Below are 14,149 nucleotides of genomic sequence, written 5' to 3' on the forward strand. Positions count from 1 at the left end.
AGGGCAGAAGTTAAATGAATTGACTTGTTGGAAAGGTGGCATCCGATGACAGTGCCACGTTGAAAGTCACTGAGCTTTCCAGTAAGGCCATTCTACTCTCGATGTTTGTCTGTGGAGATTGCATGGTGGTGTGCTCGAATTTATACACCTGTCAGCAACGGGTTTGGCTGAAATAGTCGATTCCACCAATCGAAGGGGTGTCCACATACTTTTGTATATATAGTGTATAAACCACACCTACACACTACAGCTGTTACTGAGAGAGAGACACAGGGAGAAAGAGTATGAGAGAGAGAGAGAGAGAGAGAGAGAGAGAGAGAGAGAGAGAGAGAGAGAGAGAGAGAGAGAGAGAGAGGTGCAGATTAAAAATGCAGATTATGTGTCAGTGTGCATGCATGTCAACAAGACCAATGTTTGTCACAACCTGAATCTTTCAGCTTTACTTGACAACCATATATCTGTAGAGTATATATACAGTATGTGGTGTCTGTATAGAGAACTCAAAGTAGATAATAAAGTATCAAGTATTCAATTGTGAGTGAGAGTCACGCCTATTTCCATATGATTTTTTTATCATGCTGGTTGAGCATCTTCTACTCCTCTCCAGTTGTATGCAAAGAGAACATTTTCTTTGTGGATTCTAAGTCTATTATCTCTCCTGTCTGGTTAACAGACATTATAATAGATCCTCTTTCAGTCTGTACAGAACAGATCCCACACAATACAGCCAGGCCCAGACAATATAATACACACCCAGCCCAGACACATAACCTAACCATCGCTCAGCCTACCTCCCACCAAAACAACATCCCAGTCAGCTAAGTATGCCACTGCCACTCGATCCACCATCCTGGCTCTGTACAGCTCCAGTCTCCAAGGAGAACAGAGGAAGCACAGGGCTGGGTGGTGACTGGCCAACCTTTAGGGCTCCATGTGGCCCCCAGCATGTTCTCTGAGGAGCTACTGTAACTGGACAGCTGACAGCTAGGGGTCACAGCTAATGAGGGTCAGAGGTTCATGACCTAGCTGTCAAACGGTGACAGTGGAGTGAAAGTTATAGCAGACAGGGCCAGCACAACACACACTCATACAGGACCATGTATTCATTATTATTCCATTCTATTTATATCAGCAGTCTGCCAATGGGAGAGCATGATAGGCTGCTAGGCTTATCCCACAAAATCTGCACACACTATACAGTACAAAGTGAAAGACTTGGAGACAGACACATTGGTTGTTATGGTTACAGAGGATGTAAGTGACAGAGGGAGGGATAGTTGAGGGGAGATGCAAATAGTGCCTGTCTGGTGTGTTTTGTTGTGTAGACATGAGGCCAAGTGATCTACACCACCAGGTTCTATGTAATAGACAAGTAGTACACGACTGTCACTAACATTTAGGTTGTGTCCACATTGGCATCCTATTCCCTATATAGTGCATTACTTTTGAGCAGAACCCTATGAGCTCTGGTCAAAAGTAGTAGACTATATAGGGAATAGAATGCCATTTGGTACGTTGACTTATACTCACTCTCTCCCTCTATCTTGTCAGGGTTGCGGCTCCACACTATCTGTCTAGTGTCCTGTCGTATCTGGAAGGTCCTCCTCTCCGGTCGCTGGGACTTCTTCTGGTAGAACACGGTCATGACCGTTCCAATCTCCAGGCTGTGGAGGATGCGGGTGCCCTCCTCGGACCAGTCCAGCATGCGGGATGTGGTGGCCGGGCCCGTACCGGGTCCATTAGTAGTGGTCTCATCTCGGTCCCCGTTGACACTGCTGCTGCTACTGAACCTGGCTGCACACATCTTCACTGCATGTGTAGTTTCAAAGGAGTTTAAAAGTTAGAGAAAGGGAGAAGGTAGTTACAGTCACATTCCGTTGCCTGGATACAAGGACATGTCACAGAGGCTTAGTGATTTCAACTTGTTGTGGTTTCAGAGTTAGGGAAAAGGATGTTGTATTCCTTCAACTCGGCCTAAAATCCATGGAGGGCGAGGATCACAGTTATCCACTTATCCTTAGTTACATGCATTGGTGGCCAGGGTGAATAGGTCATTGCCAATCCAATGGCAAAATGAGAGAAATGAAAAATAGTAATAACTCATCAACAATGGAAGTTATTAATAACAGTGTAATAACTTTAACAAACACTTCCAGTTGTAGGTTATTATTATAAAGAATAAAACACAGTTTTCCATTCCATAATTTACACCTCTAAAATTAGCAGTAGGCCATGAGCATGAAGCTGGAATTCGAGACAACTGTATCCATCATTTCTAGAAGTAAGGATGCTCCTCCATCCAGGATGTGATTTACTTTCCAGTCTACTTTCTGGGGGAGTGGATGGATCCCCGTGTTATCCTTTCCAGATGCTTCTGGCAGAAACACTAAAAGATCAGACCGAGGGCCAGAGAAGTAAAGAGAGGCAAAGCTGTTCCCCTCATTGCCCGTTGGACTCGGGTTTCCACCCAGGGTTCACGTTGGGCTGGCCCGTGGTTAATTTATGCACTAGTACAATTAATGCACAGTCCAGTCCGGTCCACTCGGCGGGTATATCGGTTACAGACAGACAGCCCTGCCCCTGGATCCAGCACAGGCGCACACACACAGTGTCACACACACATCGCTGCCTCCCTGCCTGAGAATCAGTCCGGGTTACGGGAGCGACACAGACATTCAGTTTCAATTATGTAACGATAAAAGACAAGTGGGCTGCCCAATGTGTTTGAGGCCGTCGGTGAAACAAATCACACCGCTATGGACCGAGCAGCGCTCGATTGGCGCAGTCGGGAGCGCGTGGATACCGGAGACTGGAGCTGCCGTGCGAGACCAGTGCGTTCCGTCCAGGCAGACCATTCCGCTCTCCCTCACACCCACGGCGGACACATTCCCCGGCACAGGCCGCCGAGAAGCACTGCTCCGCGGTTCATGCCCCTCCTAAAGAAACCATATCCTTCAGTACAAGATAAGAGTGAAGATTAGTCTTCTCGGTGACCGCCGGTGCAATTACAACCGTTGGTCTGTCAGTCTGCCTGTGTGCGTCCTTCTCTCCTCTCTGCGAGAGACGTCTTTAGAGGAAATTAAGGCTAGCAGACCGGAAAAGCTTTTAGCTGGATTTTTTTCTTCTACTTGTGCTGTAGCCCATAGAATAAAGATGGGGGGAGTGGAGAGAGAGAGAGAGAGACAGCAGGGCTGGGAACGGGAACCGAGAGGGGGAGGAAGAGAGAGTAAGAGGTGATATGGTGGAGAAACGGCGACATCCGCGGGCTTTGAGGAGAGGTGCAGCATTGTCTGCAAGAGCTCTGATCAATCAGAATAACAGTGCAAAGTGATGTGACTGAGCCAGAGGGTCAGGAGTCAGGGGTTAAGAGTAGGTGATTGGAGTTAGTCTAGGGTCAGAAGTCAGGGGTTAAGAGTAGGTGATTGGAGTTAGTCTAGGGTCAGAAGTGTGATATTCCTTTGTGACTGGACTAATGAAATGGCTTAGTCCTAAACACAGCAAAAAGCCAGTCTAAAGCAGGGGTGGCAAACTCATTCCATGGAAGGCCTAGCGGCTGCAGGGTTTTGCTTTTTCCTTGCAATAAAGACAACCAGGTGAGGAAAGTTCCTTACTAAGTAGTACCTCAATACATCAATCAAGTACAAGGGGGGAGCGAAAGCAAGCAGACACTGGGCTCTCCATGAAATGAGTTTGACACGTGATCTAAAGAGTGCCTACCCATGGTCTTACAGGATGACTGTCTGTGGAGTTTTAGGGAGTAATGGTTGCTTAAGTTGACAGTTGAATGCTGTCTTTCATTGTTTTGAATACAGTGCTTGTGTTTGGAAAGCTCCATTATACACTGAGTATATTAAATATTAAGAACACCTGCTCTTTCCGTGACATGGACTGACCAGGTGAAACTTATGATCCCTTATTGATGTAACTTGTTAAATCCACTTCAATCAGTGTAGATGAATGGGAGGAGTCAGGTTAAATACATTTTTTAAATCCTTCTGCGATATGGATTGTGTGTGTGTGTGCCATTCAGAGGGTGAATTGCCAAGGCAAAATATTTAAGTGCCTTTGAACTGGGTATGGTAGTAGGTGCCAGGCACACTGGTTTGTGTCAAGAACTGCAATGCTGCTGGGGTTTTCATGCGCATCAGTTTCCTGTGTAAAACAAGAATGGTCCACCACCCAAAAGACATCCAACCAACTTGAAACAACTGTGGGAAGAATTGCAGTCAACATGGGCCAGCATCCCTATGGAACGTTTTCGACACCTTGTAGAGTCCATGCTCTGACAATTTGAGGCTGTTGTGAGGGCAAAAAGGGGGGGGGGTGCAACTCAATAACATTTAACATTTAACATTTAAGTCATTTAGCAGACGCTCTATATTAGGAAGGTGTGTTTGGTATACGCATTGTTTATGCTAGACTAAGGCACATTCATAGTGTGTGTGTGTGTGTTTTGATAGATGAACGATGCTAGTGTCTTTGTGTGGGAGGAGGCAGTCTGAGATGACATCACAGCTGTGCTATAGTCTAATCACATCCACATGTCAGCTGGGTGTGTCTCCTCCACTCCTGCCAATGGCCAGCCAACAGCCAATCACAATGCATGGAACACCATCCCATTTTATGAGAATGGGGAGCCGGAAGGAGTGTATTATATGGTGTGTGTGTGTGTGTATATCAGTGTGTGTGTGTGTGTGTGTGTGTGTGTGTGTGTGTGTGTGTGTGTGTGTGTGTGTGTGTGTGTGTGTGTGTGTGTGTGTGTGTGTGTGTGTGTGTGTGTGTGTGTGTGTGTGTGTGTGTGTGTGTGTGTGTGTGAGACAGAAGACAGAGAGGTATTCATGTGGGGCGAAGTGAAGGGGGGAGGCATGTTACCCCTAAATCAATTCTTCACACACAGTCAGTCACATTTCATGGCCAAATTAAATTACAGAGCACATCTTGTTTTCACAGAGAAGAGTCAACACACCACACAAAGTGTAGACACACCACACAAAGTGTAGACACACAACACAAAGTGTGGCTGCTCCAAACATGCTATAGAATGCTTCCTAAATGGTACCATATTCTCTATATAGTTCACTACTTTTCACCATAGCCCTATGGGCCCTGGTCAAAAATAATGCACTAAATAGGGAATAAGGTGCCATTTTGGATGGAGACATTACAGTGGATGAGTCTGGCTGGAGTATGTTTGGGTCGGTTCATAATATGTATGATAACAGATCATTGTAGTATACTGTTTGACTGCACTACAACGGAAGTATTCAGACCCCTTGACTTTTTCCACGTTTGTTACATTACAGCCTTATTCTAACATGGATTAATGTCGCGCCCTGACCATAGAGAGCTTTTTATTCTCTATGTTGGTTAGGTCGGGGTGTGACTAGGGTGGGTTATCTAGGTTATTATATACAGCGGGGCAAAAAAGTATTTAGTCAGCCACCAATTGTGCAAGTTCTCCCACTTAAAAAGATGAGAGAGGCCTGTCATTTTCATTATAGGTACACTTCAACTATGACAGACAAAATGAGAAAAAAAATCCAGAAAATCACATTGTAGGATTTTTTTATGAATTGATTTGCAAATTATGGTGGAAAATAAGTATTTGGTCAATAACAAAAGTTTATCTCAATACTTTGTTATATACCCTTTGTTGGCAATGACAGAGGTCAAACATATCTGTAAGCCTTCACAAGGTTTTCAAACACTGTTGCTGGTATTTTGGCCCATTCCTCCATGCAGATCTCCTCTAGAGCAGTGCTGTTTTGGGGCTGTTGCTGGGCAACACAGACTTTCAACTCTCTCCAAAGATTTTCTATGGGGTTGAGATCTGGAGACTGGCTAGGCCACTCCAGGACCTTGAAATGCTTCTTACGAAGCCACTCCTTCGTTGCCCGGGCGGTGTGTTTGGGATCATTGTCATGCTGAAAGACCCAGCCACGTTTCATCTTCAATGCCCTTGCTGATGGAAGGAGGTTTTAACTCAAAATCTCACGATACATGGCCCCATTCATTCTTTCCTTTACACGGATCAGTCGTCCTGGTCCCTTTGCAGAAAAACAGCCCCAAAGCATGATGTTTCCACCCCCATGCTTCACAGTAGGTATGGTGTTCTTTGGATGTAACTCAGCATTCTTTGTCCTCCAAACACAACGAGTTGAGTTTTTACCAAAAAGTTATATTTTGGTTTCATCTGACCATATGACTTTCTCCCAATCTTCTTGTGGATCATCCAAATGCTCTCTAGCAAACTTCAGACAGGCCTGGACATGTACTGGCACTGCAGGATTTGAGTCCCTGGCGGCGTAGTGTGTTACTGATGGTAGGCTTTGTTACTTTGGTCCCAGCTCTCTGCAGGTCATTCACTAGTTCCCCCTGTGTGGTTCTGGGAGTTTTGCTCACCGTTCTTGTGATCATTTTGACCCCACGGGGTGAGATCTTGTGTGGAGCCCCAGATCGAGGGAGAATATCAGTGGTCTTGTATGTCTCCCATTTCCTAATAATTGCTCCCACAGTTGATTTCTTCAAACCAAGCTGCTTACCTATTGCAGATTCAGTCTTCCCAGCCTGGTGTAGGTCTACAATTTTGCTTCTGGTGTCCTTTGACAGCTCTTGGCCATAGTGGAATTTGGAGTGTGACTGTTTGAGGTTGTGGACAGGTGTCTTTTATATTGATAACAAGTTCAAACAGGTGCCATTAATACAGGTAACAAGTGGAGGACAGAGGAGCCTCTTAAAGTAGAAGTTACAGGTCTGTGAGAGCCAGAAATCTTGCTTGTTTGTAGGTGACCAAATACTTATTTTCCAACATAATTTGCAAATCAATTCATAAAAAATCCTACAATGTGATTTTCTGGATTTCTTTTCCTCATTTTGTCTGTCATAGTTAATCCCATCTGTCATAGTTAATCCCGTCTGGATTACTGCAACTCGCTGTTGGCTGGGCTCCCTGCCTGTGCCATTAAACCCCTACAACTCATCCAGAACACCGCAGCCCGTCTGGTGTTCAACCTTCCCAAGTTCTCTCACGTCACCCCGCTCCTCCGCTCTCTCCACTGGCTTCCAGTTGAAGCTCGCATCCGCTACAAGACCATGGTGCTTGCCTACGGAGCTGTGAGGGGAACGGCACCTCAGTACCTCCAGGCTCTGATCAGGCCCTACACCCAAACAAGGGCACTGCGTTCATCCACCTCTGGCCTGCTTGCCTCCCTACCACTGAGGAAGTACAGTTCCCGCTCAGCCCAGTCAAAACTGTTCGCTGCTCTGGCCCCCCAATGGTGGAACAAACTCCCTCACGACGCCAGGACAGCGGAGTCAATCACCACCTTCCGGAGACACCTGAAACCCCACCTCTTTAAGGAATACCTAGGATAGGATAAAGTAATCCTTCTCAACCCCCCCCCTTAAAAGATTTAGATGCACTATTGTAAAGTGGCTGTTCCACTGGATGTCATAAGGTGAATGCACAAATTTGTAAGTCGCTCTGGATAAGAGCGTCTGCTAAATGACTTAAATGTAAATGAAAATTACAGGCCTCTCTCATCTTTTTAAGTGGGAGAACTTGCACAATTGGTGGCTGACTAAATACTTTTTTTGCCCCACTGTATCTATGTTGGCCTGGTATGGTTCCCAATCAGAGGCAGCTGTTTATCGTTGTCTCTGATTGGGGATCATATTTAGGCAGCCATTTCCCCATTGTGCTTTGTGGGATCTTGTCTATGTATAGTTGCTTGCGAGCACTACATTATCTTCACATTTCGTGCTCTATTGTTTTTTGTGAGTTTCATTTAAATAAACATGTGGAACTCTACGCACATTGCGCCTTGGTCCAATCCTTTCAACAACGAACGTGACAATTAAATTGTTTTGTTTTTCTCATCAATCTGTGCTGGAATAATACATTATGGCCTTTCTCTTGCATTTCAAAGATGGCACAATTATTTATTTTTTAAACAGTTGTTTTTTTCTTTGTATTTTCTTTTACCAGACCTAATGTGTTATATTCTCCTACATTCATGTCACATTTCCACAAACTTCAAAGTGTTTCCTTTCAAATGGTGTCAAAAAATATACCTATCCTTGCTTCAATGCCTGAGCTACAGGCTGTTAGATTTGGGTATGTAATTTTAGGGGGAAATTGAAAAAAAGGGTCCGATCTTTAAGAGTTTAACACGTCCGGCGCGAAGTACTACTTTGATACTACTTTGTCGGGAACAGGCCCAAATCTGTGAAGAAAAGACAGAGAAAAAGGGGGCGTAGGTCTGGCTGCCTTCTGAGAATTCGTAGGGGAATGAGTAAACCACCACTACCATCCGTTATATTGGCCAACATGCAATCATTGAAATACAAAATGGATGGTGTACGATCAAGACTAACCTACCAACGGGACATTAAAAACTGTAACATCTTATGTTTCACAGAGTTGTGGCTGACCGACGACACGGATAATATAGAGCTGGTGGGACTTTCCATGCATCGGCAGGACAGAGGAGCTACGTCTGGTATGACGAGGGGCGGGGGTGTGTGTCTATTTGTCAATAACAGCTGGTGCACGATGTCTAATATTAAAGGAGTCTCGAGGTATTGCTCGCCTGAGGTAGAGTACCTTATGCTGTCGACCACACTATCTACAAAGAGAGTTCTCATCTACATTATTCGTAGCCGTCTATTTACCACCACAGACCAATGCTGGCACTAAGACCGCACTCAACCAACTCTATAAGGCCATAAGTAAACAAGAAAATGCTCATCCAGAATCAGTGCTCCTAGTGGTCGGGGACTTTAATGCAGGCAAATTTAAATCAGTTTTACCTCATTTCTACCAGCATGTCACATGTGCAACCAGAGAAAAAAAAACTCTAGAAAAACCTTTACTTCACACACAGAGATGCATACAAAGCTCTCCCTCGCCCTCCATTTGGAAAATCTGACCATAATCCTATCCTCCTGATTGCCTGCTTACAAGCAAAAACTAAAGCAGGAAGTGCCAGTGACTCACTCAATATGGAAGTGGTCAGACTGGAATATGTTCCGGGATTCATCCAATGGCATTGAGGAGTACACCACCTCAGTCATCATCAATAAGTGCATCGATGACGTCGTCTTCAGTGACCGTATATACATATATATATATATTTTTCAGTGGGCTGCCCGGAGTAGCAAGGTGGGTTATTAACCCTAGGTTCTGGAGGCTCGGCAGGCCAGGAAGTAACAGGTGGCACGAGACGAAGACTCTGGAACTGTCCAGAGAGGTCGGAAACCTGAGCGGCCAGGTTCTCCACGGCATGGCGAGCAGCAGACAATTCCTGCTCGTGTCTGCCGAGCATGGCTCCTTGGATCTCGACGGCAGTGTTACGAGCGTCTGTAGTCGCTGGGTCCATTCCTCGGTCGGATCCTTCTGTCATGCAGGTGAATGAGGACCCAAAAGCGACTTGGCGAAAACAGAGTATTTAATCCAGAATAAACTTTACACCTTTATTTAGCCAGGTAGGCAAGTTCTCATTTAAAACTGCGACCTGGCCAAGAATAAAGCAAAGCAGTTCAACACATACAACAACACAGAGTTACACATGGAATAAACAAAACATACAGTCAATAATACAGTTGAAGAAAATATATATACAGTGTGTGCAAATGAGGTAAGAAAAGGGAGGTAAGGCAATAAATAGACCATGGTGGTGAAGTAATTACAATTGACCAATTAGACACTAGAGTGATTGATGTGCAGAAGATGAATGTGCAAGTAGAGATACAGGGGTGCAAAGCAAGATTGTCAGGCATGTACGTACATGTGCTGAAGTCAGGTGCAGATTGTGCGTGTGGTGCAGATTGTGCTTGGTGGGACTCCTCCTTTCATGCATCGGCAGGACAGAGGAGCTACGTCTGGTATGACTACATGTATCTACAAAGAGAGTTCTCATCTACATTATTCGTAGCCGTCTATTTACCACCACAGCTGAAGTCAGGTGCAGATTGTGCCAGTACATGTATGTTCCGGGATTCATCCAATGGCATTGAGGAGTACACCACCTCAGTCATCATCAATAAGTGCATCGATGACGTCGTCTTCAGTGACCGTATATACATATATATATATATATATATATATATATATATATATATATATATATATATATATATATATATATATATATATATATATATTTTTTTTTCACCTTTATTTAGCTGAAGTCAGGTGCAGATTGTACGTACATGTGCTGAAGTCAGGTGCAGATTGTACGTACATGTGCTGAAGTCAGGTGCAGATTGTGCGTGAATGTGCTGAAGTCAGGTGCAGATTGTGCGTACATGTGCTGAAGTCAGGTGCAGATTGTGCGTACATGTGCTGAAGTCAGGTGCAGATTGTGCGTACATGTGCTGAAGTCAGGTGCAGATTGTGCGTACATGTGCAGGTGCAGATTGTCAGGTGCAGAGGTGCAGATTGTGCGTACATGTGCTGAAGTCAGGTGCAGATTGTGCGTACATGTGCTGAAGTCAGGTGCAGATTGTACGTACATGTGCTGAAGTCAGGTGCAGATTGTGCGTACATGTGCTGAAGTCAGGTGCAGATTGTACGTACATGTGCTGAAGTCAGGTGCAGATTGTGCGTACATGTGCTGAAGTCAGGTGCAGATTGTGCGTACATGTGCTGAAGTCAGGTGCAGATTGTACGTACATGTGCTGAAGTCAGGTGCAGATTGTGCGTACATGTGCTGAAGTCAGGTGCAGGAGAGCAGAGAATTGTGAACAGGCGCACACTTTATTTCGGCAGGAGAGATATACAGATGGATGACACTGCTCCAAAAAACCTCCAGCCAACAAGGAAAAGTGTATAATGCGCAAAACAGTCACAACGCATCAAATGTATACAAAACAGGTTTGGTGAAATAACACGGGAAAAACGCACACAAACCTAGTGCGTTCAAAAATACGTAACACACAAACAATCTTCCACAAAGACATGAGGGGGAACAGAGGAATACATACATGTAGTGTAATTGGGGAATGAAAACCAGGTGTGCAAGGAACAAGACAAAAAAATGGATACATGAAAAATGGAGAGGCTAGAAAGCCGGTGACGTCGACCGCCGAACGCCGCCCGAACAAGGAGAGGAGCCGACTTCGGCGGAAGTCGTAACAAAGAAATAAATAAATACAGTATGGGGATGAGGTAGTTGGATGGGCTATTTACAGATGGGCTTTGTACAGGTGCAGTGATCTGTGAGCTTCTTAGACAGCTGGTGCTTAAAGCTAGTGAGGGAGATATGTCTCCAGTTTCAGTGATTTTTGCAATTCATTCCAGTCATTGGCAGCAGAGAACTGGAAGGAAAGGCGGCCAAATCTGTAATTGGCTTTGGAGGTGACCAGTGAAATATACCTGCTGGAGCGCGTGCTACGGGTGGGTGCAGCTATGGTGACCAGTGAGCTGAGATAAGGCGGGGCCTTACCTATCAGAGACTTGTAGATAACCTGAAGCCAGTGGGTTTGGCGACGAGTATGAAGCGAGGGCCAGCCAACGAGAGTGTACAGGTCGCAGTGGTTGGTAGTATATGGGGCTTTGGTGACAAAATGGATGGCACTGTGACAGACTGCATCCAATTTGTTGAGTAGGGTGTTGGGGGCTATTTTGTAAATGACATCGCCGAAGTTGAGGATCGGTAGGATGGTCAGTTTTACTAGGGTATGTTTGGCAGCATGAGTGAAGGATGCTTTGTTGCAAAATAGGAAGCCGATTCTAGATTTAATTTTGGATTGGAGATGCTTAATGTGAGTCTGGAAGGAGAGTTTACAGTCTAACCAGACACCTAGGTATTTGTAGTTGTCCACATATTCTAAGTCAGAACCGTCCAGAGTAGTGATGCTGGGCAGGTGTGGGCATTGATCGGTTGAAGAGCATGCATTTAGTTTTACTTGCATTTAAGAGCAGTTGGAGGCCGCGGAAGGAGAGTTGTATGGCATTGAAGCTCAGCAGGCCCTCCGATTTGACACACTGAACTCTGTCTGTGAAGTAGTTGGTGAACCAGGCGAGAAAGTCATTTGACAAACCAAGGCTGTTTAGTCTGCCGATAAGAATGTGGTGATTGACAGAGTCGAAAGCCTTTGCTTGGTCGATGAATAGGGCTGCACAGAAATGTCTCTTATCGATGGCAGTTATGATATCGTTTAGGACCTTGAGCGTGGCTGAGGTGCACCCATGACCAGCTCGGAAACCAGATTGCGTAGCGGAGAAGGTACGGTGGGATTCGAATATCCCAACCAGAAGCCATGGAATAACAGGCAACATCCACATCAAGCTAAAGGCTAGAGCTGCCACTTTCAAGGAGTGGGACACTAATCTGGACTCTTAAAATAAATCCTGCTCTGCCCTCAGACGAACCATCATACAGGCAAAGCGTCAATATAGGATTAAGATTGCATCCTACTACACTGGCTCTGACGCTCGTCGGGTGTGGCAGGGCTTGACAACTATTATGGGCTACTAAGGGAAACCCAGTCGTGAGCTACCCAGTGACGTGAGCCTACCAGATGAGCTACAGTGCCTTGCGAAAGTATTCGGCCCCCTTGAACTTTGCGACCTTTTGTCACATTTCAGGCTTCAAACATAAAGATATAAAACTGTATTTTTTTGTGAAGAATCAACAACAAGTGGGACACAATCATGAAGTGGAACGACATTTATTGGATATTTCAAACTTTTTTAACAAATCAGAAACTGAAAAATTGGGCGTGCAAAATTATTCAGCCCCTTTACTTTCAGTGCAGCAAACTCTCTCCAGAAGTTCAGTGAGGATCTCTTAATGATCCAATGTTGACCTAAATGACTAATGATGATAAATACAATCCACCTGTGTGTAATCAAGTCTCCGTATAAATGCACCTGCACTGTGATAGTCTCAGAGGTCGGTTAAAAGCGCAGAGAGCATCATGAAGAACAAGGAACACACCAGGCAGGTCTGAGATACTGTTGTGAAGAAGTTTAAAGCCGTATTTGGATACAAAAAGATTTCCCAAGCTTTAAACATCCCAAGGAGCACTGTGCAAGCGATAATATTGAAATGGAAGGAGTATCAGACCACTGCAAATCTACCAAGACCTGGCCGTCCCTCTAAACTTTCAGCTCATACAAGGAGAAGACTGAACAGAGATGCAGCCAAGAGGCCCATGATCACTCTGGATGAACTGCAGAGATCTACAGCTGAGGTGGGACACGCTGTCCATAGGACAACAATCAGTTGAATATTGCACAAATCTGGCCTTTATGGAAGAGTGGCAAGAAGAAAGCCATTTCTTAAAGATATCCATAAAAAGTGTTGTTTAAAGTTTGCCATAAGCCACCTGGGAGACACACCCAGGTAAAAGCAACACAGCTCATCACCCATCCCCACTGTCAAACATGGTGGAAACAAGATTCTCTGGTCTGATGAAACCAAGATTGAAGTCCGAGGTCAGAATGCCAAACGTCACGTCTGGAGGAAACCTGGCACCATCTCTACAGTGAAGCATGGTGGTGGAAGTATCATACTATGGGGATGTTTGTCAGCGCCAAGGACTGGGAGACTAGTCTGGATCAAGGGAAAGATGAATGGATCAAAGTACAGAGATATCCTTGATGACAAACTGCTCCAGATTGCTCAGGACCTCAGACTGGGGCGAAGGTTCACCATCCAACAGGACAATTATCCTAAGCCAAGACAACTCAAGAGTGGCTTCAGGACAAGTCTCTGAATTTCCTTAAGTAGCTCTGCCAGAGCCCGAACTTGAACCCGATTGAACATCTTTGGAGAGACCTGAAAATAGCTGTGCAGCGACGCTCCCCATCTAACTTGACAGAGCTTGAGAATCTGCAGAGAAGAATGGGAGAAGCTCCCCAAATACAGGTGTGCCAAGTTTGTTCGGTCACACCCAAGAAGACTTAAGGTGCTTCAACAAAGTACTGAGTAGAGGGTCTGAATTCTTATATAAGTGTGATATTTCTGTTTATTTGTAATAAATTTGCTAAGATTTATAAAAACCTCTTTTTGCTTTGTCATTATGGGGTATTGTGTATAGATTGATGAGGGAAAAAACAATTTAATCAATTTTAGAATAAGGCTGTAAGGTAACAAAATGTGGATGTAGTCAAGGGGTCTGAATACTTTTCAAATCCCCT

At 44.9% G+C, this 14,149-nt stretch overlaps 1 protein-coding gene across 1 annotated transcript in view; it reads right to left on the reverse strand.

The window, feature by feature from the left end:
• LOC123996699 (1-phosphatidylinositol 4,5-bisphosphate phosphodiesterase gamma-1-like) overlaps positions 1-3,133 on the reverse strand; it is a 94,039-nt gene extending 90,906 nt beyond the window's left edge. Inside the window, exon 1 of the mRNA XM_046300313.1 lies at positions 1,531-3,133. Coding sequence (XP_046156269.1) covers positions 1,531-1,804 — 274 coding nt within the window. The 5' untranslated portion in view covers positions 1,805-3,133. The remainder of the gene's footprint in view (positions 1-1,530) is intronic.
• Positions 3,134-14,149: the final 11,016 nt, after the last annotated feature.

Source organism: Oncorhynchus gorbuscha, linkage group LG15, assembly GCF_021184085.1.
Source record: "Oncorhynchus gorbuscha isolate QuinsamMale2020 ecotype Even-year linkage group LG15, OgorEven_v1.0, whole genome shotgun sequence".
NCBI lineage: Eukaryota > Metazoa > Chordata > Actinopteri > Salmoniformes > Salmonidae > Oncorhynchus > Oncorhynchus gorbuscha.